Source organism: Artemia sp. Qi Xiang Cuo, chromosome 19 (assembly GCF_049724085.1).
Source record: "Artemia sp. Qi Xiang Cuo chromosome 19, ASM4972408v1, whole genome shotgun sequence".
Taxonomy (NCBI): domain Eukaryota; kingdom Metazoa; phylum Arthropoda; class Branchiopoda; order Anostraca; family Artemiidae; genus Artemia; species Artemia sp. Qi Xiang Cuo.
The window spans coordinates 51,041,596-51,065,707 of NC_142812.1; the positions used below are offsets into that span (position 1 = coordinate 51,041,596).

The window sequence follows — 24,112 nt, forward strand, 5'->3', positions numbered from 1 at the left end:
TTCTAGAATGTAGAAAAATTACAAAATTCTGAGTTTCAGGGACAAATTTTTTATATTCAACACGAATCTGAAGAAACAAGATCCCCAAGAAGCTAATTTTGGAGCTAAATAACGAAGTTAAGACATTTTCTTTTGTTTCCCTTTTACACCATTCAGCACAATTATCAAAAAACATTCAAAATATCAAAAAAATTATTAAAAATTTTAAAATATTAAAAATATTAAAAAAAATATCAAAAAAAGACTATGTCAATATAAAACGAACAGAAATTAATCAAAAAAACTGTTTGCACACAACAAGTTTTTCAAAAAAAGTAAAGAACTTCATTAAACAAAAATGAACAAATGAACAAATTAAAATGAGCAACTTTCGATTTTTTTTAGAGTTGTAACTTTACCACGAGAGAAGAGTTAGAAGCGAGTTTGTCCCTGTGTCTCATTTTAATTCCGAACAAACAAACCCCTGAAATTATGTCTTTCAGGATAACAGATCCCCCCGTCCTCAGGGCAAGGGTTGTAAGTTATGCCCTGGGGACATACAGGGTTTTTATAGAAAGTTTGGTCATATAAACTTAAAAAGGGGCTCATTGGATTGGTAATCGGATGCTCTAGTGCTCTTTTTAAGAGCAATGTGATCAGAAAGCAGCTATCCTCTCCCCCCCCTACCCACGTCGTGCTGTACCGAAATGCGTCTAATAGAAATTTTGAGATACCCATTCTATTCAAAATAGTTTAAATATCATATAACAAGACTTTTGGAATTGAAACAAACCCCAGAAATTAGGGGTAAGGGTCGTAAGTTATGCCCACGGGGTATTAAAGATTTTTATGGAAGGGATGGTTGTTTAACTTCAGAAGAGGCTCAGTCTTTCTCCCTGAAAAAGACTGTGTCAATATAAAACGAACAGAAATTAATCAAAAAAACTGTTTGCACACAACAAGTTTTTCAAAAAAAGTAAAGAACTTCATTAAATCAAAAATGAACAAAAAAAGAATCAAATAATCTACCAAGCATACAGCTACCACAAATCAGTATCAATGAGTATTTGAAACCCAAAATAAACAGAAATTAAAATACCTAATTTCCAGAACTCTCAACTACGTTCAAAAAATGGCTATCTTAAAATTTTGATTGTATGTGTTTGGGGAAATGGTGGGCGTGAGAGGGGGATTAGTTGCCATTCAATCACTTTCGACTATTAAAAAGGGTACAAGCCATTTCAATTTCCAATCGAATAAGCCATTTTTGGAGTTTCTTCGACAACGCTTTCTATAAAAATCTTATATGCCCCCAGGGAGTAGCTTACAACCCTTGCCCTGAGGGCTGTGTGGAGGGGGCTGGGGGGTCATCCTTAAGGGCGTAATTTTCAAAACTTTCCACTACGTTGAACAAAATAGCTATCTAAAAATTTTGATTGGATGGATTGGGGGAAAATTTCGACGTGAGAGGGGGGTTGGTTACCGTCCAGATACTTTGGTCTATTAAAAAGGGCAACATCCCTTTTAACTTCCACTCGAATGCACCGTTTTTCAAGTTTCAACAACATGGGTTTCAATAAAAACCTTGTATGCCCCCAGGCCATAACTTTTAATCCTTGCCCTGAGGGCTCTGAGGGGGTTATCATCCTCTAAGATCTAATTTCCAGAACTTTCAACTATGTTGAACAAAATGGCTATCTCAAAATTTTGATTGGATGTGTTTGTATAAATGGTGGGCGTGGAAGGGATGTTATTTGCCTTCCAAAAACTTTCGACTATTAAAAAGGGCACTAGCCATTTCAATTTCCAATGGAATGAGCCGTTTTGAAGTTTCTATGAAAACCTTATTTGCCCCCGGGACATAACTTATAACCATTGCCCTGGGGGCTGTTGAGGGGTTGTCATCCTCAAGGACCTAGTTTCCAGAATTTTCAACTACGTTGAACAAAATAGCTATCTTAATATTTTGATTGGATGTGTCTGGGGGAAAAGATGGGCGTGAGAGGGGGTTAGTTGCCCTCCAATCACTTTCGATTATTAAAAAGGGCACTAGCCCTTTGAATTTCCAATCGAATGAGCCTTTTTTGAAGTTTCTACGACAAAGATTTCTATAAAACCTTATATGCCCCCAGGGCATAACTTACAACCTTTGCCCTGCAGGCTCTGGGGGTAGTGTCCTCCTCAAATACATAATTTCTATTAGAAAATCAACTACGCTGAACAAAATGGCTATTTAAAAATTTTGATTGGATGTGTTTGGGGCGATGATGGGCGTGGAAGGGGTGTTAACTACCTTCCAATCACTTTCGACTTTTATAAAGGGCACTAGCCATTCCAATTTCCAATCGAATGAGCTCTTTTTGAAGTTTCTACGACAACTCCTTAGATACGAAGTGCCCTGGTCTGGAAAAAAAAGTAATAATACATTGTGCAAACATTGTTCTTTACTTAGGTAGCGCGATTGCGCTGCCTATGATACAAGAGCTGGTACCGATGTGCTACTAGATCAGAGAGTTCGAAATTAAAGCTTTGGAAGGGCAGAAATATACCAATGGTACATTCTATATTATGTAAAGTGCTTGTGTTGAGCACAAAAATTGCAGCACAAGTCACATAATTGATTCCCATAACATATATGTAGTTTAGCTGACCTGCTTCTTTATGAGTCTGGGGGGATTAGGTCCGGTGCGTCCTCAAAACCCACCCCTTTGGTTTATACATTGTGCGCATAGTTTACATATCCTTGGTCCTTTTTCCGAAGTTTTCGTTCTTCCCTCAAAATAAATTACTGCATGTTTTCCCACGCCTTAAGGGCTAAGATTTTTTGGCTCTGAAAATATTTAGTGATTGAAAAAGAATTGATTTTTTTTCCAAATGGTGCCTAATAATGTGCTTTTTGAATATTTTTGTCTTCCAGGGGGAGGGGGTGAATACGCCCACCTCCCACGCAAACGGGCATCGGCGGACCAGATACTGTGAAGAGGGCTAGTCTTAAATCTGTTTCCACATCAGGAGGCATGGAGTCAGCTGGGTGGGAGCCACAGACTCCTCTGCACCTGCTCCTCTACGTCCAGTGAATCTCCCCTTAATTTGATAGTACTTGTCCATTCTCGTTAGAGAGATCTGTTGTTCATTACCTGAATGTTTACTAATTGTCACAAATGTACCATCATTACTAATTTTCCAGTATCATTCACGGCGTTATCATGTGCAACGTCACAGCCCTTCAAGGTTCTTGTCTAGGCCTCTTTAAAATTCTTTTCTATTGTGTTGTCTACCTGGTCGCTTAAGGGCAGGTAGATATAGTCGAGTTTGTTCCTCAGGTAGTTAGAGAAGATAGTCTTTTTTGAGTTATGATACTCGGGTTGTGACGATATTTGTAAATAATCTTGTGGGAATGAAGCTTTGAAAGGATTTCTTTAAGCTAATTTTTTGGTTGGATTTAGTTTCTATTGGATATTTGTTTTTCATTGAAGGTAAGGAATGCTCGCTTTTGATGTCGGGGAAGCTTCATTCAGACTAGGATAGAAGAAAGGAGGGTACTCGTATGATATGGCGACCACGCTTTGTTCTTGATCTGCAATATAACCAGTTGGTACTTGTCTATTATATAAAACACACTCGAGAAGTGAAGTTGGGTGAATGCTAATGCAAAAATAATTATGATGAAAATATGATAGCTTAGATACGAATTTGGGTAAAATGAATATACCACTCGATGCCTTTTTTATACTCTTTATGAATATAATAATCATTTTTGTCGCAAATGAATTTTATCCCTACCACTATATACCAATTCAGGGTTTATATTTGCATATTAGGGGGGGGGAGTTTAAAATTACCTCTCATTTACATCAGAAATAAAATTTATCTCCACCCCCTAATGTGGAAATATAGCCTATACCATGAATTGGTATATATAGGGGTGGGGACTAAAATTCATTTCTGACAAAAATGATTTTTATATTTGAAAAGAGCATAAAAAATAGCATCGAGTGGTATATTCACTTTAGTCGTAACTCAATAATATGATTTGGTAAATATTTACCCGAATTTGGGCTATATATTTGTGCATTAGGGGGGGATTTAACGTAGCACACTCACAATTTTGATAATAAAGTATTCTATTTTCATCATATTTTATTGTAACCAAACTTCACTTCTTGAGTGGGTTTTATATAATAGACAAGCAGATATTTTTTGTATTAAATATTTAATATATAGAGTTGTTTAGGTTAGGTTAGGTATTTAATGTAATGTGTTCTGAGCGGCCTGCTTTCCATAATTCTGTTGTAGTCTCCATAATTTTGTCACTAAAGTATATTTCATTAGGATAAACCTAACTTCACTTTTTTGGTGTAGTCGCTGTAACACGCAAGTACCTAAATGTTTGCAGATTTTGCGGGTTTTTGTTATTTTTAGCTATTATTTCTCATCAATATCGGGTTCATAATGCTAAGAAAGTGAAATAATAATAATAATAGTAAAAACAAACGCTAAATTAAAAAAAAATAAAACAAACAAACAAAGAATCCAAAAAGGGAACAAAATCGGGAAAATTTTGAATGTATTCTGGGGCTATAGCTGACCGCATTAGGGGGAGGGATGTGTGTTTGCTATGACAAGGACTATTTTATCTATAAAGAACATTGAACTGGAAATTGTGTAATATATTTTTTTCTATCGGATTTCTATCTTGCAAAGTAAATTTACCATCCCTTCTTTTGAACCAAGACTTCCTACTTCGAGAAAAGGCTAGCTTCTATAGCCTACTAAAATTTGCTGTTTTTTTCTTCTGTTGCAAGAAATTATTACAAAAATAATCCAAACGAACAAAAAAATTTGCAGCGTAACATTTTTTGAATTCCTTATTCCAGTTTATAAATTTGTTGGCAGATTTTATGTGAAAATACAATTTTTACATATAAAAATAATTTTTGCTCAAAGAAAAGCTGTCAAAACACAAGTTGTGCTGCTAAAGTATCGGCAATTTTTTGAATTCTGTCGGATTTTGCTACTGGTAGCTTTGGAACCTTTTCCATACCTGCCCGCCAGTAAACAAAGTATCTGGCCTTCGGTCTCGTCCTATCCCAAAAACTTAAGGGGGGGGGGGGCAGACAACCAGTATTTGTCTGGGAGCAAGACTGTTGAAAACCTGTTTTATACCCGATCTTGGATTTCTCTCCTTTATTCTAAACGCACTGTGCATGTTTTTAGCTTTAAAGGGGGGGGGGGCTGCGACCCCCTCTGACTATACGTGGACAACAATCTGTTAAAGTAAAAAATTAAGAAGCAAAAAGCTACAACCAAAGAATGGAAACTTGAGGGGAGGAATAAAAATGGGAATATATTCAAAACAGAAAAAGACCCAAAAGTTGATAAAAACAAACGTAGAAAGGCTATGCAAAACAGTCTCTATTAAGTATTTTCTGGTTGGCTGTATTGGTGTGTCTGGCAGTGAGTTATTAGCAGTAGCAGTAGTAGTAGGATCTGAAATTGGCCTGTAGTTTTTGACAGGATCGAGGAATGAAGCCATGATTAACGTTCGAAATTTGATCAGGTTTGGTGAGAACCAAGGACAGAGGACTGGGTAGGTTTTTGAGTGCCCAGGGGTTCTTCATTTTTTAGCCCCCCCCCCTAACAACGTATTTAAGAATGTATTTTATTAAAAGTTTATGTTACCAATGGAGCCGTGATTCTGGGGAGCTTATAGTTAAACAAATTCCCACGAAAAAGATATATTTCAGATGCCAAGTGAGGTGGAAAACGGCTGGTGCTGCTCAAGTTCAAGTATAAATCCGAAAAAAAGAAATCTATCACTCAATTCCAATCAAATAATTCTTTTTTCTAAACATAGTAATAACTACCAATGCATTTTCTTCCCAACCTCCCATCCCCCTTATGAGGCTGGATATAGCCCATGATTACTTGCAAAAGTGTAAGTGGATTGAGAAGCCATTATATAAAGTGAGGTCGAGACTTATTCGAATATTAGAGAATTAAGAGGCTATGAAAGGATTTAAGTGTGAGACTTCAAGAATTTAAGGCATTTAAAAATCGGTACGGGTTTACATGACTTTGTGTCCGAAGAAGCACCGGCTCTTAGAAATCACGTACACCCGTTGGTGCGTACCAAGTGTGGCGGAAATGTGGGGGGGCTAGGGGTTTACCCCCCCCGCGCGAAATCTTCGTCCAACTCGTAAAAACGAAACAAAAATGCACATAAACACATTTTTGAAGATGGTTTTTAAAGTTTTCCTGTAAATTCCCCACCACCACCCCCCCTCGATCAAAAATACTGGAGACGAGTATGTATTTATATATCTTTTCTCGAAAACGGCTCCATATTTTTTCGGGAAAATTGGTATCCTGGGATATTCTGGTCTAAAAAAGATCAAGTAAGGTCAGAAGTTTGAGAAAATTCGTTAGGAGTCTTAATTTCAGAAAAAAATTAAGTGAGTGACGTCATTTTTATATAAATCAATACTGCAATGACGTTGTCACACTTATCTGCAAAAATCGAAGATTTTCATGTATGGATTGCTTGAAGACCGAGAAACTGGTAATTGCAAAAATATTCGTGGATATTTTAACAAGAGATAACAGCAATTCAAATACCTTAAAAACTACTGTTACTGCTACTACTAACAACTCACCGTAGCACCAAACCGCTTGAGGCCAACATAGCCACGCACGCTCCTCCTCCATCCCAGTCAATTCAAAGCCTTCCTCTTTACACCTTCCCCGGAAGTTCCCATTTCCTTTAAATCTTTCTTTATGACATCCTCCCACCCCAGACGAGGACGACCTGCTTTCCGTTTAGCCCTAGGCGGTTGGCCGAAAAGAACAATCTTCGGCAATCTGTCATCCTACATCCGCAGAACATGCCCTAGCCATCTCAACCCTAGAAAGCGGGATTATAGCGTTCATTATAGTCCTAGAAAGCGGGATTAAACAACATTTTTCGTACAACCTATTGCTTGAAATACGGTGAGTCAGCCGGGTACCTAGAACAATCCGTAGGCAATTTCTCTGGAAAATATCTAGCAGATGTTCCTCCGTTTTTCGGAGCGCCCATGCTTCAGAGCCATGCTTGACTATTGTCATCACTGTAACTCTCAATATTCTAGTCTTGACTTACATACTTATCTTCCCATCCTTCCAAACTTTTTTAACTGTGAAAAAACATCCTAGGACTTGGCTATTCTACTTTTAACATCTTCACTGCTCCCACCGTCTTTACTAATAATACTACCAAGGTAAGTGAAGCTGCGCACCTGATCAATTATTTCGTTACCCAACGTCACCTTTTCATCTTCACCTATCCCTATCCTTTGTGATTTAGTCTTCTTAACATTAATTTTCAAACATTTTCTAGCACCCTGAACTCGCAAAACCTCTAAAAGCTCTATATAATATATATATATATATGTGCACACACACACACACACATATATATATATATATATATATATATATATATATATATATATATATATATATATATATATATATATATATATATATATATATATATATATATATATATATATATATATATATATATATATATATATATATATATATATATATATATATATATATATATATATATATATATATATATATATATATATATATGTATATATATATGTGTTATAGGCGTATATAATTTGATTTATATTTTTTGACCATCGTTTTAGCTATTGTCTTTTTATTGTTTGAACACGTTGCCGAAAAATCACCTCTAATAACTATGTTCTTTATGTCGTTTACTAATTTGTTTTTTAATAGTTCAAGGAATTTGTTACATCATATAGAGGGATGAAAAGGAAAAAAATCCGAAGATTCACTGAAGAAGCCTAATGGATCCCAATAAAAAAGTAAGTTATTTCCTCCAAGCGGCTGCACATATTGTTATTCTTTACCATTCTATGTAAAGGCGTCTTGTTCCCTTTTCCGGGTTTCACAGAAGAACAAGAATAACGTTTTCAAGTTGCGGGAACATAAATTCATTTTTTTTTCATGGATTTATAATTGAAAAAAATGTCATCGTTACAGTATGTTGTTAGACAACGGTATGTGTATGGGTATATAGTACGTTATTGTCTCAGGAAGCCTTTAAAATAGTTCTGCACATTTGTGCTAAAATAGTTGTGACAGTATCCCCTGTCGGCTCCCAGCCAACCCCAAACCACATATTCTTGTTGGGGTGCAATATTAACAGCGCCACCAATTAACAAAAATGAAGACTAGAAGAGGCTATGGAATTTCTTTTTTGGGGTTTTGACGAAGATGCAAAAAAAATGTGTTTTTTTTCAAAATATTTGACGCAGGGGGTGATTTTGTTTTTGGTTTTAAATTTTTCTCCAGTGAAAAGACAAATAATGGTAGTTTTTAAATCCATCCCTCCAGTTGGTATCAATGTTAGCTAAAATGTCAAAATTAATTGAAAAGAAGTAATTTTGATTTCTATTATAATTAGTTTTTCTATTAAATTATAAAAAAAAATAAAATAAAAATTATAAAAATAAAAATAAAACAGTGAACATTGAAGACTTAAGAGTAGCGCGGGTCTGGTTTTATTGTCTCGATGATCCTGATACCTTTATGCCAGATGGTCTTTATTTATTTCTTAATTTTGGCAAGTTACGTCTTCTTAATTTGTCAAAAAGGCATACTGTATTCGAAAAACACATAAGCTTCGACTTACCCTTTCGAATTTTTTTCTGACTATGATTTTTTTCAGGAGAAAAAGTTGCTATAATCACAAAACTGACAAAAATATTTTAAAGTAGCCGATTGGATTTTTTTATTATATCTGGCAAGGCCGTATTCAGGGGGGGGGAGGGTTAACCGGTTTGAACCCCCCCCCCCCCGAAATTTTTGACTGAGTCGAAAATTAGTAAAACCTAGGTAAAAATCAGTAAAATTAGTCGAAAACTGAGTCAAAAATTAGTAACCCTCCCCCCACCCGAAAAAAAAATCCTGGATCCGCCCTTGATATCTGGTAGGAAAATAAAAGTGACTAAATATCGTGGCTTTCAGTAGCATGTATGAGACGATCTTGTTACACGTCTCTCCTCACCCATGAAACTTGTTCCAACTATTTTGTTTCAATAATCTTCGATCTCCCCTATCATTTCTAATTCGCCTTCCCATCCCATAGCTTCCCACCCTATTAACGCTGTCCCAACTTTTGACACTCAACCTGACCTCATGAGATGATTTTGCCTCGGTAAATGTGAACGTTCTGGTATATGAACTTGTCAATTTTCAGCAAATTCGGCTCTCAAACGTTACTAAGGACCTTTATGAGGTAAGGCCGTATCCAGGGGGACTAGGGGCTTGAACTCCCTGAAATGTTTGCCTGGCTCGTGAAACGTAACAAAAATGTATATAAAACAATTTTGTATGTTTTTTTTCAGTTTTTGTTAAACGCATCCGCGCGAATCCCCCCCCCCCCCCGAACAAAAATCCTTGATACGGTCCTTATGAAAAGTGAGTACAGGCTCATGGTTCTTTCATGCTGCACCGTAAATCCTTTCAAACTTGCATAAATCAAGACGTTATGTTTTGTTATCTTACGGCAAGGCCGTATCCAGGGGTGGGGGTTAGGGGGTTTGAACCTTCCGCCCCCGAAATGTTTGTCCGGCTCGTAGAAATGTAACAAAAAAGAATATAAACAAAATTTTTATGCGTGTTTTCTTTTATTTTTGTAACCCCCCTCCAGAAAAAATCCTTTTGCCTCCCCCCCCCCAGAAAAAATCGTGGATATGACCCTGTCTTACGGCAAATTTTTATCCATAATGTAGGCAATTGAAAGTAGATTCGAGCCCTGCTCCTAGTTTTACATTGTGTAACATTTCGTTACATTTCGGAAAACTCAAAATTAAACCAACAAAATGGAATATCCGATTGATCAATTAATTGATTTTAAAAATAAATTAATGGACATTTCCTAGAAGGCCTTTCATGCTTGATCAGAGCTTGAATCTTCATCTCCATTCCACGTTTTTAATTTTTGAATAGTTTGCTTATAATGAGTTTGCGTGTAATTTTGTACGAAGATTATAACGGTTTTATAAATGTTGGGGTAGCCTAGTCTAAAAAATACTTGTTTAAGCGTAAAAAGATGTACTCATCGTAACGTAGATTAATCACTTCGTATAGACAATTTTGTACTATGAAAGCCACTTCACAAACAAGCTCAAAGGGGATTATATAACAATAGAGATTCGGACCTATTGTGCCAAAACGAATCCCGAATTGTAATTTTGACTTGAGTTTTTGCTAGAATAATTAGCCTTATTATCAAGATGTGATATCAAAAGATTTATTTATTCATAATAGCATCTGTTATTTTTATGTTTGACTAAATTACTACTACTACTAACAGCTCACTGCAGCACCAAGCCGGCTGAGGTCAACATAGCTACACACGCTCCTGCTCCGTCTTAGTTTATTCAGAGCCTCCTTCTTTGCGCCCTCTCTGCAAGTTCTCTTTTCCCTTAAATCTATTCCTCTCACCCTAGCCGAGGACAACCAGTTTTCCGTTTATGCCATTTCTGTTTTCAATATCACACCTTCCTTTTTTCGGAAAATCTTCTTCTGATTTACTTTTTCCATTTATTTACGATAAAGTTAAGGGTTATCTGACAAATCGAGAATTCAGAAGTTACAAAAAAGATGTCAAGGAGAGATTTCAAGAATTAAAAGAATAAAAATGATTAATTTTAGTTTTTGTAACTTTCTGTCTCGAACAGAGTTGCCACTCGACGAAAAAATCACCAGATTTATTGATTTTTTTGGTTGATTTAGGGATTTTCTTCAATAAACTAGTGATTTATGTGCTGATTTAGTGTTTGTTTTTTAGGCAATAGAAAAGGAGAACAAGGGGCGGGAACCCTGATTTCAAACTCGGGTTCTCCACTTCCGGTGTAGACGATGGGAACCCGGTGCTCAATCCTTGGATATTTATCTCAGTAATTTCGGTATACAATCTGATAAAACAGTTTTTTTTATAGTTCCCTTGAAGGTGAATTGAAACCTTCCGTGATGTTATGCGTATTTCTTTTACTATTTTATTACCCAAAAGAACCTAGGAGCAACAGTAAAAGAGTATAATGAAGCAGTGATGCCAGACAGGATCGATCTCCACCCATTACTATTGTAAAACACTAATTGAGCTACTGAACTTCAAAATATCTGTCATGTCAAAATTGTTCACAATTGTAAATTCTGCTTTACTGTGACGCTTATAAATTGCTTCTTTGAAGTTAAATGTTACTCACTATTAGCATGATGATTTTGATGAAGATACGGTTAAGTATAACAATGCCGTATCTAGGGGGGTTAGGGGGTTTGAATCCCCCCTGAAATGTTTGTCCGACTCGTAAAACCGTAACAAAAATGAATATATACACATTTTTTATGTTTTTTTTTGTAAATTCTCCCCGGAAAATAAATTTTTTTTATACCCTTCCTCCCGCCGAAATAAAGAAGTATAGGCTACCTGGAGTTTCTGAATCTAAAGTTCAAATTTTGTTTCTGGAAATATCGTATATAACGCTAAAACAGCGTTAACATTAAATCAAATGGATGATAGATGCCAGACATGGTCAATTCCCGCCAATTGCTATTGTAAAACACTAATTGAGCTGCTGAACTTAAAAAAAAAATTGTGTCCCGTCAAAATTGTTCACAAATGTACATTCTGTGACGCTTTCAAATAGTTTCTTTGAAGTTAAATGTAACTATCTATTGGCTTGATGTTTCTGATGAAAAATACGATTAAGTATAGGCTACCGAGAGTTCCGGAATCTAAAGTTTTTATTTTTTGAAAGTAGCGTACAAAACGCTAAAATAGCGACTGAGAATGAGACAACACGCTAAGTATAGTCTAGCGAGAATTTTGGACTCAAAAGTTTTGCTATAATGGGTTTACCAAATTTATTACAGGGGGGTTTCGAAAATACTGTTTTACCTTATTTTCTGATGTTGTTTTTATCTTTCAAAGTAATCTCAAATGACGATCCTGATGGAAAACATAGTTAAATTTACCGAACATTTGGAGACTGAAGTTTAAATAATTTTTCATGTAGGTCCTAGGAATCCAACGTTTTTATAGAAGTTGTTATCTGAAATTTTGAGGGTGTCCTAGAGTTCCCACTCAATGGAACTTATGTGAGACGGTTCTAGGCGTTTACCCCGCGGAAAATCCCCCCCTCCCGCAGAAAATATATCCTCGTTGAAAGGAAATTATTCCAAAAAATTTACTCCCCACTGAAAATTCCCCCTGCAGAAAACTCCCCCCGAAAAATGTCCCTACGCTTCCCTATAACAAATACTATCTGTAAGCAATGGACAAATTACAAAACTTAAAAAGGCACTTAAAATTATACAATAGTGTTTTTTGATTATTTTGTAGTTTGGGAGAGAGAGAGAGATACGTCAAAGGGTGCATTTTAATACCAAAACATCCCAGTTCTCATTGAGCCATCATATAAATACAGAATTAGTTTTAAGGGAGAGACCAGAAGGGAGGCAGAGGTAGAAATCGATTTATGATCCCTAGGGCCGTAACCAGGATTTTTATTGGGGAGGGCGGGGGCTCAGGAGGTGGGGTACAAAAAAACTTTAAAAAACGCATCAAAAATGCGAAATTGATATCTGCTCCCTTATGATTTCTGGGAATACTTCTGGTCTACGCTGTTATTTTAAAAGTAAAGTGTAACATTAAACCCCAAAAAGAGCAGAATTTATTCCGTATAGAAGGGGGGCTGCCCCTTCCTCATCCAAAACTTCACCTCATGGTCGCAGTAACTTCGGAGGGCGCTCATTAGATCAAAAATTGAGACCTCAAGTCCGTTTTTGATAAGTTGAATGATAAAGACCAGTCGGCCATGGGGGGAGGGATAGTTTTCAAGGGAGGATTTTTGTGGGGGTATTTTTCGGGTGTGGGTATTTTTCATGGAAGGGATATTTTCCACGGGGGTATTTTCTGGGGTGGGGGGTAAACACTGGCCATTATCTGCAACCACGTCATGTTTTTTTTCTTGCCTCAGTAGCGTCAATTTACGAAAATATGGGGTAGGGGAAAAATGTGTCTTTCTAAATCTAGGAGGGTAATTCTAATGTTTTTCAATTTTTCGATGAAAATACAAAAAAGATATTTTGAGTGAAAATACCGAAGGTGATAATTTTCAAGATCTAGGGGGGAGGCAACCGCCCCTTCCTACCCCCTCCCAATTGACACCACTGAGAAAAATTAACATTACCAAGAAAATTAATTAGGTCTAATGCAAGCCTTCTGAACTAGTTCATCCCTATAACGCTTATCTCCTACCCCATTCCCAGAACCGGGCTAACAGGGCCCTGCGCTAAGAGAGCCAAATATATTACGAATTACAATCACGTGAATTATTTTTTGACTTCGCGAGGGGTCTCGCAGAAAAAGCCATGAAATGTACGACTGGGGTTTCCAAATGTGGGGCACCCCTTTATGTGGAGTGGTGCCAACGGCTGTAAACCTGTCAAAACTCCCTAAGAAGGTCAAAACCCCAGTTTGTTCGGGTCTTTTGGCCCTAGTTACCAGATAAATGTCCTTTTCTTTTGTTTCTTTAGTTAATTTAATTTATCCAAATTCTGGGACTCCCTGTGGCACCCCACCTTCCGTTTTTCTTCTACCCGCTACATTATGACCACGACGTCAGGCCCCGCACAGTGGCGGCTGCACAAGGCCCCGCGTACCAGTAAGGCCGCCTCTGTTCACTCCCCTTTCACGTTTCTCTTCTTTTAAATACATTCAGTGTCAAAGATGGAGTTACACACCCGTCTAGGAGTACACCCTAGACGGTCAATCATTTTGATCAAAAGCTTCCGTCAATCAATTGGTTAAAGGATGATTGACCGTCTAGGAACCGATTGAGTCATTCAAACTTTCTATCAATCACTGTCAACACTTGACTCAAGCGTCAAACAGGTTCCTAGATGGTCAATCATACTTTAATCAATTGATTGACGAAAGCTTTTGATCAAAATGATTGACCGTCTAGGGTGCCCAAACTCTTTTGTGTGTTTACTCGCTTACAATTTCACACAAAAGAACCATTAAGATTCTGTATAATTTTTACTGGCTCAAAATTTGACGTAGCGAAAATAAGACACAATTTGACGTAATTACGTAAAATTTTGTAAGCAAGATTTGACGTAGCAAAATTTGACAAGGCAAAAAAACGCGGGGTCGTTTGGCTGCTCTTTCTGACATGCGCTTTAAGAAAAATGTGACTGGCTAAAAAACTATGACGATTGAAATCACACAAATAAATCAATAGAATTAAAGTACACCTTTTAACGGGAAAGAATGGGGCAGTAATCTCCCTGTTCTCTTTGTTCTAACTCAAAGATTAAAGGCAACTTGTAAGAGTGGAAACTGGCGCTAGTGTCTACGCATTTCTTGGCATTTTTTCAAGCTTCTTAATTGTGTTGTTTTTCCAGAACTGACACCAGACAATTATTACTACGCTAATTTTACCTTGTTATTACACTAGAAAAGGCCAAGAAACGCCAAATATTGGTGGTTTTTGTCGACACTACTACTATTCTTATAAGTTACCCTTACCCATTGGTTTAACTAATAATAATGCATAATAATTAAAATAAGTCGGCTATATATGTTTTAAATATAACCCAGCTAGCTGACCAATAAACCAGAAGACTTATGCCTACACTATCCTTTTAAAAAAATATATTCAAAATTTCATTTTCAAATGAGCATATGTAGCAACGCCAAATATGAATCTGCCCATTATAAAAACTGATTAACATTTAGCCTCAAGTTTGACAATAGGATAGAAGTTAGGAATTAGAAGCCATGTGAATAAATCAAGGAAACTACCCATTAAGTGTGAGTACTTTAAGTGGAAAAAACAACAGGATATCTAATTATTTAAAGCCATTATCGCTATTGGATTCCAGCACACGCCTTTTTTTGTCTCTGTTCCTAAAGTTCTTCTGTAACAAAATATTTGAAAGTCGGATAAGTTCTGGTTAACTGCTAAGTTAAGGATTGCTTTATTGTGTTTTGAATGTATTATGAATATACAAGGTCGTATCCAGGGCGCAAAAACTAACAAATATGCTCATAAACAAATTTTTGATTCGTTTTCTAAAGTTTTTTGTAACCCTCCTTGAACCCCCCCCCCCAATCAAAATCCTGGATGCAGGATCCAAGTTACTGGTAATATAATTTAGTATATATAATATAATTTGCAATTACAATTATATAATATAATATAAGTAATATAATATAGGTAATATAATTATGTAATATAATTTAGTACTTATCTATAATTATTATGCTCTGCATACTTTGTACAGGTAAGCTATTGTTTCCGTTTGTAAGTGAGAGGTGTTTAACGTTCGGAAATCATTTCGGTACATATCCTAACCTCTAAAGTTAAAATGTCACATCTTCAAAATCCTGACATGGAGAATTTAAGAGAGAAAAAAACTGATATAATTTAAATAAAACAGTGTAATAAAACAAAATAAAAAACAACAACAAAGTTTAAATAATAAAAATTCGAATATTTCGACTCCATTTCCGGGAGCCTTTATCAACAAAAAAATAGTTAAAGTTAAATTAAATGCAACATACAAAGAAAAAAAAAACAAATAAACAAAACTCACATATTAATAACCTCCAAAATACTGCAACTTTTTTAAGATGTGAGTCTTGCTCATTTATTTTTTTGTGTTTTTATGTTTTGTATTTTACTTTGTATTTTGTGTTTAATTTAACTTTACCCTTTTTTCCCCCTTTGATAAAGGCTCCCGGATGTGGAGTCGAAATATTCGGATTTTTATTATTAACTAATGTTTTGTTGTTGTTGTTTTTTTTTGTTCCACTGTTTTATTTAATTATTCCTGTTTTCTCTCTCTTAAAATCTGTAAATAGAAAAGCAGCGTGGTCTAGCAATTATTCCTGACGTGGAGGTAAATAATTTCCCAGACCAGACTGAATTTCCATTTACGGATAGAACGAACTAAAAATGCAGAAAAACGGGTATAATATTTCAAATAATACAGTAGAAATAGCTACTTTTCACTAATGATAATAGAAGTCCGAATATTTCGGTTTTAAGTCCGGAAGCCTTTATCAATGGGAAAAACACAAACTAAACTAAATAAAAAAATAAAGAAAAGGAAAAAAACACAAAAAACGATAAAAATTCATATCTTCATCATGCCCAGTATGACAATGTTTGCCATAGAAAAAGGGTGATTTTGAGTCAGCAGGCTGAACCTCTGAAGTTCGTGGAGTGAGTCTCGTTTTTGGTCTCTTAATTATTTTTACATTTTTTTTTATTCAAATATAGAAGTTTAGTTCGGAGGATTTACGAAACAAAAATTTTCAGTTTATTTCCCCCTGTTCAGTTTTTTTCCAACTTTCTTCCCCCCTGTTATTATCATGTTTTTCTTTTTGGTTGAATATTTTCTACTTTATTGCTTTATATTTCCTTATTAGTACTAAGATTCCTTTCTGATTGTAGGTTTAACATGTAATAATTAATTTTTTTATTTAAATGATCGGAGTGTGACCATAACTGCAATTAAAATTGCTTAATCATCCAATTCACAAATATTGCCAGTCATAATAGATTGTTTTTTAACTGTGAGAGCCCAGGGTAAAGTTTTCTTTGTTGAATTTTCCTGGTAATAACCTATTTAGAAAAATATTTTACTAAAATCGGAAACTAACAAGCAGCAATTTAGCCAATCACAGTTTTTCAAAAAAAAATTTCCAGCCAATCAGAAAATTCCTATGAAAAATTTTATTGGCTTAAGGTTAAACTAGCTACATCACAATATTAGTAAAATACCACTGTAGATGGGCCTTACTTTCCACCTAAAGTCTATTAAAACACGATACACGTCAAGTATACTATACTTGACGATACGATACACGTCAAGCCTAGTTAGGTTGTTTTCAAAAATAAAAATCAGAAATGTAACGTTTTATAGTTGTTTCGTAATTTTAAATTTTGATACACCTCCATTCCGAATCTAAAAAAAATGTTCTGTGTTTCAAGGCCGTATCCAGGGGGGGGGGTTACCCGGTTTGAACCCCCCCCCCGAAATTTTTTATCGAGTCGAAAATTAGTCTAAAAAATACCTGTAAAGACAAAACCTTACCAGAAAAAAGATGCTATAAAAAAATCGGGTAACCCCCCCCCCGAAAAAAAATTCCTGTATACCTGCTTGCTGTGTTTTTTATGCCCAAAAAGTTCATGACTTGAAACAACCAAAACACAAATCTTAGAAAATCATAGCTCTCAGGTGAGAATAGATCTATGATTGGCTACAGGTAGTGGCAGTTCTGACCTCTCTTGTGCCCGGGACAAAATCTAGATTAGCCCCCCCCCCCTCTGTCTCCCACAAAGTTGTCCAAATTTTCCAAAATGTTCATCTATTAACAAAATTGTTTTCATTTTATTTATTAATGATTACATATGTTTTGATTATTTTAATTTAAATTGTTTAATTATCATTATTTTGACTTTATTTTATTAATTAGTTAATGATGTGTTTATTATTTTCATTTTTAACTGCGCCCTCTACTTTATTTTAATAAAATTTCAAAATGATTATAACCTTTCGATTATATATGTGAAATTATGTACCCCTAAAGTTTCTGCGCCCGGGACAAGCGCTCCCTTGGTTCCACCTCCCTAAAATGCCTCTCCACAGACGGTACAAAATGTTTCATTTTAATGTCACTAGTAGCCTGCCTCAAGTTTGGTTCACCATGGAATGCGGTTCTCTCTTTTATCTGTAAACTGAATTGTACACCTTGATTAATATTTCTAGGTTAATTAAATTCGATCTGATTTCCTCTATTGTATTTGACTTGAGCAATCCGAATATATAATGCGTGCATTGACCGGATCTTAATATCCATTAAGTGATTCGTCTTAAGTTTACAAAGTTAATGTGAGAATTTGATTGTAGTGTACAAAGTTGCCGCCAGGGTTGCTATACAACCCTTTTCGTTTCTGTATAATTTAAGATATTACAGCCGCCAACAATTCAGAGGGGTGTACAGTTCAGATTGATTGCAGCTACTTTTAAATTGCTTGATAGTGGTTTCACACTATGCCATGGATTTTTTTCAAACTAGTATAACTTAAGAGTTGAGGTTGTAATATGCTATCTTAAGGTGTCTTCACCAAGGCCGTATCCAGGAAGAGGGATGGGGGCTTGAACCCCTCCCCCGAAATGTTTGCCCGCCTCGTAAAAACGTAACAAACATCTTCCCGAAAAAAAAAATCCTGGATACGAGCCTCGTCTTCACATTGCGTTTTGGCGTTGCGTTCTCCCCTTCCCACGGGTTCCGCGATGGTTAGTAACCCTGCTTAACAGGGGCGGATCTAGAGCAAAACCTTGGGGGAGACCCAATGTAACAAGGGCTCCAATAAACAAAATATTGGGGGGGATGTGCCAATAATTGACCAAATTGGCAAATTTATTCTAACAAAAGAGTAATAAAAAAGAAAAAATAGGCTAAGAGGGCGCCAGGAAAACCCTGGGAGGAGCCTGGTGTCCCCCCCGGATCTGCCAGTGCTGCGTAATACCTTATCTTCAATCGTAAGACGAAACGAGACACCGAAACCTTGACCGAAAAAGTTAATGAATTTCAACCTCTTACGTTTACGTTTACAATTTGAAAATGGGTCTTTCCGATGGGTCTTAATTTGCTAATTTTATGGTTTTTTTTTCGTGTCTTGGACAATACATCTCCATCCCCTCCCCCTAATGGTCTCATATAGCCCTAGGCTGTGTAAAAAAATAACATAATAATCAATGAAAATTGATTCAAAAACAGAAAACAAGGAAGTAGGATTATTGATACTTGTTGCACATTATAAAGCAAGAATTTCATCATTTTTTGGTTAATTTTTTATTTATAGCCTAGGGCTATATGAGACTATTTGAGGGGATGAATTGTCAAAAAGCAAACAAAACCATAAAAATGAACATAAAATTAGTAATCTAAAAATGTTTCGCTTTTTGTTCTAGCATGGCTCATTCTGGAGAGCCGCTATTGTAGACCTTAACCTAGATATTTTCATTAAAAGAATAAAATTGGTACTTGTCGATTATATAAAACACACTTGAGAAGTGAAGTTTGGTGTAAAATTTTTTGAAAACTACCACAAAGAGTTATGGAAGGGGGCCGCCCAGAGCGCATGACCTAAAATAACTAACCAAAATACCAACTAAATATTTAATTAAAAAAAAGCTTTAATGTGATCTCTCATCGAGCCGAAGGTTGTTGGCTGGTCCATAGACACTGTGAAAAACCTGGTATTCGCAATACCAGATTTGATGCAAGATTTTACCATCATCTGAGGAACTGCTGCTTGGCCTCATGCTATGTTCATATTTTTAACCATTTGACTTGGTTGATCAAAACACCCTAATTCATTTGTAACTGAATAAATTTGAAGTACCCACCCTCTCTTAGTAAATTTTATAATTTCGATTTCCAATGTTATCTTTCAAATAGATCCCAAGCTGTAAAATACAAAATATTCTCTCTGAATCCCTCCTTAATTAGTGTAGAATTTGTATCCCACCCAAAATGCTAATGAAACATGTTAAACTCCTTGGTGTCACAAACTAGGCCATGCATATTTCAAGAATTCTAGGCTTTCCAGACAAAGGATAGTCAAAACTAAAAATTTTCAAAGTGAATTAAACGGGTAGATTAACTTTGAACTAGTCAAATGTTGACAACACTTTAACTGTGAACAACAGAGAAACCTTTGCTGGACAATTAAAGCTGAGAGAAAGTGGGCAGTTCCAGATAGCATTTACAGAGAGACCTAGATTACACTATTATGTCACATATTATATTATAGGGACCTAGGTCGCACAATGACACTCCCTATGATTATCCAATTTTGTCCCTATACTTGAGGCAGTTTTTTTTTAGTTTTTAGCTTTCACTATCTGTATAGTATTTTATACATTTACACATTTAAAAAAGTTGGAGAGAAACAAAGAAATAAAGTAAAAAGAATAGGCATATTGAATCTACTAGGATTTGTCTGCAAGTATTTTGACCGCTGTTAAATTGGGTTCTGACTTACATCAAAAACAGATAACGTTTTATTCTGTTGAATTTGTGGGTGAAAAGGCTCCAACTTAAGAAAATTAGAGTTTTGTACCCTTTTCTAATAAAACTCCAAACTTTTAATCAAAAAGTTAGATCTTTAGAGATTTTTTCTTCATACTGAAACCCTTTTCAAACCAAAAATCTTTAAATTAAGCCTTCTGGAGTAGAAAGTGTGTTGTTTTTTTTTTGTTTTTTTACAAAAAACTGTTGAATCATCATTATCTTTACCCTATGCAATTCTTCTCAATTTCTCTTTTGTAACAAGGTTTGAGGGTTTTAGTTTTACATAATTTTGCTCAATTGGATACTGGTTCTTTACTCTAAGTTAGGCCTACTTAGAACTGGCTGACTACAATCCTGGAAAACTTTATTTTTTAATATTTAATTTTAGTCAGAATTTACTCCTACAGTCAAGCCTATTTAAATGCAATTGTTCTACTTTGCAACACTTGCCTAAGATTAAACCTATCCAAGAATGAATCTGCCTCTGATTCAGATACTTTTTTCTAACTTTAAAATCCTTCTCAAAATATTGAGAAGTTCACATAAATCACCTACAAATAAAGTGAATATACCACTTCATGCCTTTTTTATGCTCTTTTGGAGTATAGAAATCATTTTTGTCTCAAATTCCATTTTAAACTTTCCCAAATATTTATATTGTTGTTTTTTTTTTCTTTTTTCCACTCTTTTTTTTTAGAATAAATATGTCAATGATCTGTACCTTTGTCACATTGCCCCCCCCCCAAGATTTTGCACATTGGTTCCCTTGTCACAGTGGGTCTCCCCCAAGATTTTGCTCCAGATCTGTCCCTGATTCAGAATGAGCATAAAAAATTTCGACTTTTGTAAAATGAACAACCTATTTTTATATAAAAAGTAAATACAAAATAGGATAATTATGTTTAGGAATGATAATTATGTTTAGCTGGTTTCGAAAAGTATGAATATTTTGATTCAAATGTTCGTTTTTAAGCGACAAAACTCATTATAAAATACGTTAAGTCTTTGTTTTATTGTGTTATATTTTAGACAAGTAACAAAAAATTTAAAAACAGAAGAAATTTCTTTCTTTATGAAAAATGTAAGAAATTCAGCAATATACTTCCCTTGCGGATTGTAAGATCTCCTAAGCAAACAGTTCTTACGCTAAAAGTTTAGTTTCTGGCATATGGACGTCTCATGGGAACTAGATCTCTTAGAAATATAAGTATGCATACAGGGAAAGAAAGGATGCACGAAAAAGTTTCATCTTGCCAGAAATATACTTTATTCTTTTCTGAAGTGAAATTTTTGAACCTTTAGTATTTTAGGCATTTGACCCCCCCCCCCTCAGCTGGCGTCTATGTGAATACCATGTTAGGTAAATTGATATTCCGATCGCGTAATATTAAACGCCTATAATTTTTCTGTTTTGTTCTATTCCTCCACCTGATTGGACTTCAAATCTTCTTTGATTTTCTAGGGTAGCCGAAGGATGGGTTTAAAGAGCCCAGTAGCGAAACCTCGACCCCCTGGAGCACCTGTAACACTTCAAGGGTGGTTATTAAAGCAGGGATCAGACGGGCTCATGCTGTGGAAGCGAAGGTGGTTTGTTCTGTCCGAATATTGCCTCTATTATTACAAAGGTACGTTATTTCAGTCCAATCTAGTATTCAGTACTAACCACACAAAACAAAGTAATGAGAATTATTTTCCTTAAAAGAAGGGACGTGTCCAAAATTATGTTCTAGTATGGCTGTACTTGGCGGGGGGGGGAATATGAAAATTTATCTTTTGTTCAAACCACAATTGCATGTGTTTCAACATAGTTTTTAGCAGTTTAGTTTTTTTTTTGGGGGGGGGGGCTGGCCCCAAAGTATTTCTCCTAGTTCCGCTGAATTTTATACCCAGATTTTTCGTGGTTTCACCGAATTTCCTCTAAAGAAAATTTAGTCTCCGAAAATTCCCCCGAAAGTCAACAAATTGCGTTTCGTGCTAACTTTGGAACATTTTAGAAAAAACAAGCTTTTAAAGATCTTGCGAAAAAATTGCCTACGAGAATTCGAGTTTGACCAATCGATCGATGATACAGGGCTTGGGCTCTATATCTGAGATTAATTAAAAAAAACTTTTTCCACAAATAAGTTTTTCAAAGAAAAGTAAAGAACTCCATTAAGCAAAAAATAAGCAAAAATAAAATCAAATAATCTACCAAGCGTGAAACTACCACAAATCAGCATCGATAAATAAATGAATCCCACAACAAACAGAACCGAGTCAAACTCAAAAACGAGCAAAAATTAACATAAGTTGGGCTCAAAACCCCTATGCCTTCCCAAAGCCAGAACATAATTTGCACTTTACTAAAAAAAAAAATAAATGTTTTTACTTTTATAACTTTAATAAATCAAATAATTTTAACATTTTGATTACTAAATATCAGTATATGTATATTAAACTGACAATTCGCATTCATTTGTATTTTGTTAAGTAAATTGAAAATAATGTTCTGACCTTGATAAGGCATAGGGGTTTTGAGCCTAACTTATGTTAATTTCTACTGGGTTTGGTTTTGACTCGGTTATTTATTGTAATTTCTGCCCGTTTTGGGTTTCATTGGGGTTCGTTTTTGCCCTTTTTGTTTTCAATCAAATGAGCCCTTTTCGAAGTTTCTACGACAACTCCTTCGATACGCAGTGCCCTGGTCTAAACAACAACAACAAAAATAATACATTATATCCACGTCGATCTTTACTATAAAAATGTCAAGCCTTCCAATCACTTTCGACTATTAAACTGCGTGGAACAAAATGGCTGTCTCAAAATTTTGATTGGATGTGTTTGGGGAAATGGTGGGCGTGGAAGGGATGTTAGTTGCCTTACAATCACTTTCGACTATTAAAAAGGGCACTAGGCCTTTCGATTTCCAATCGAATGAACCCTTTTTCAGTTTCTACGACAACGCTTTCAAAAAACACCTTATATGCCCCCAGGGCATAAATTACAATCCTCACCCTCAGGGTTGTTAGGGTTGTTGTCATCGTCAAAGACTTAGTTTTCAGTACTTTGAAAGATGTTAAATAAAACGGATATTTCACGATTTTGATTTAATGGATTTGGGGAAATGGTGGGCGTTAGAGGGGTGTTAGTCGCTCTCCGATAACTTTCAACTGTTAAAAAAGGAACTAGCCCTTTCAATTTCCAATCAAATAAGCCCTTTTGAAGTTTCTACGACAACGCTTTCAATAATAACCTTATATGCCCCTAGGGCATAACTTACAATCCTTGCCCTGAGGGCGGGGGGTTGTCATTCTCAAAGACCTAATTTCCAGAACTTTCTATTACGTTGAACAAAATGGCTATCTGAAAATTTTGATTGGATGTGTTTGGGGGAATGGTGGGCTTGAGACGGGTGTTAGTTACCCTCCAATCACTTACGACTATTAAAAAGGGCACTAGCCGTCTCAATTTCCAATTGAATGAGCCCCTTTTGAAGTTTTACGACAACTTTCTATATAAACCTTATATACCCCCAGGGCATAACTTACAACCCTTGCATTGAGGGCTCTGAGGGAGTTATCATCCTAAAAGACCTAATTTCAGAACTTCCAACTACGTTGAACAAAATGGGTATCTAAAAATTTTGATTGGATGTGTTTTAAATGGTGGGCGTGAGAGGGGTGCTAGTCGCTCTCCAATCACTTTCAACTACTAAAAAAGGCACTAGTAATGAGCCCTTTTGAAATTTCTGCGACAAAGCTTTCAATAAAAACCTTATATGCCCCCAGGGCATAACTTACAACCCTTGCCCCGAGGGTTGTGGGGGAGTTTCCTCCTCAAAAACATATTTTCTGCCTGAAAATCAACTACGCTGAACAAAATAGCTATCTCAAAATTTTGATCGGAAGAAATTAAGAAAATTTAATTAAGAAATTTAAAGGTTAATTTAATTAAGAAAAGTGTCGG

The 24,112-nt window shown here is 35.6% G+C and overlaps 1 protein-coding gene across 5 annotated transcripts in view; it reads left to right on the plus strand.

The window, feature by feature from the left end:
* The first annotated feature begins 3,319 nt into the window (after nucleotides 1–3,319).
* Nucleotides 3,320–24,112, plus strand: part of LOC148940973 (uncharacterized) — a 368,976-nt gene continuing 348,183 nt past the window's right edge. For all 5 annotated transcript variants that reach the window (XR_016143387.1, XM_089105391.1, XM_089105390.1 and 2 more), the window contains exons 1-3: nucleotides 3,320–3,455; nucleotides 7,774–7,862; nucleotides 21,630–21,792. Coding sequence is in view for 4 of the 5 variants with exons in the window: in XM_089105391.1 (XP_088961517.1) it covers nucleotides 7,845–7,862; nucleotides 21,630–21,792 (181 nt within the window). In the remaining variant the exon portion in view is untranslated. The remainder of the gene's footprint in view (nucleotides 3,456–7,773; nucleotides 7,863–21,629; nucleotides 21,793–24,112) is intronic.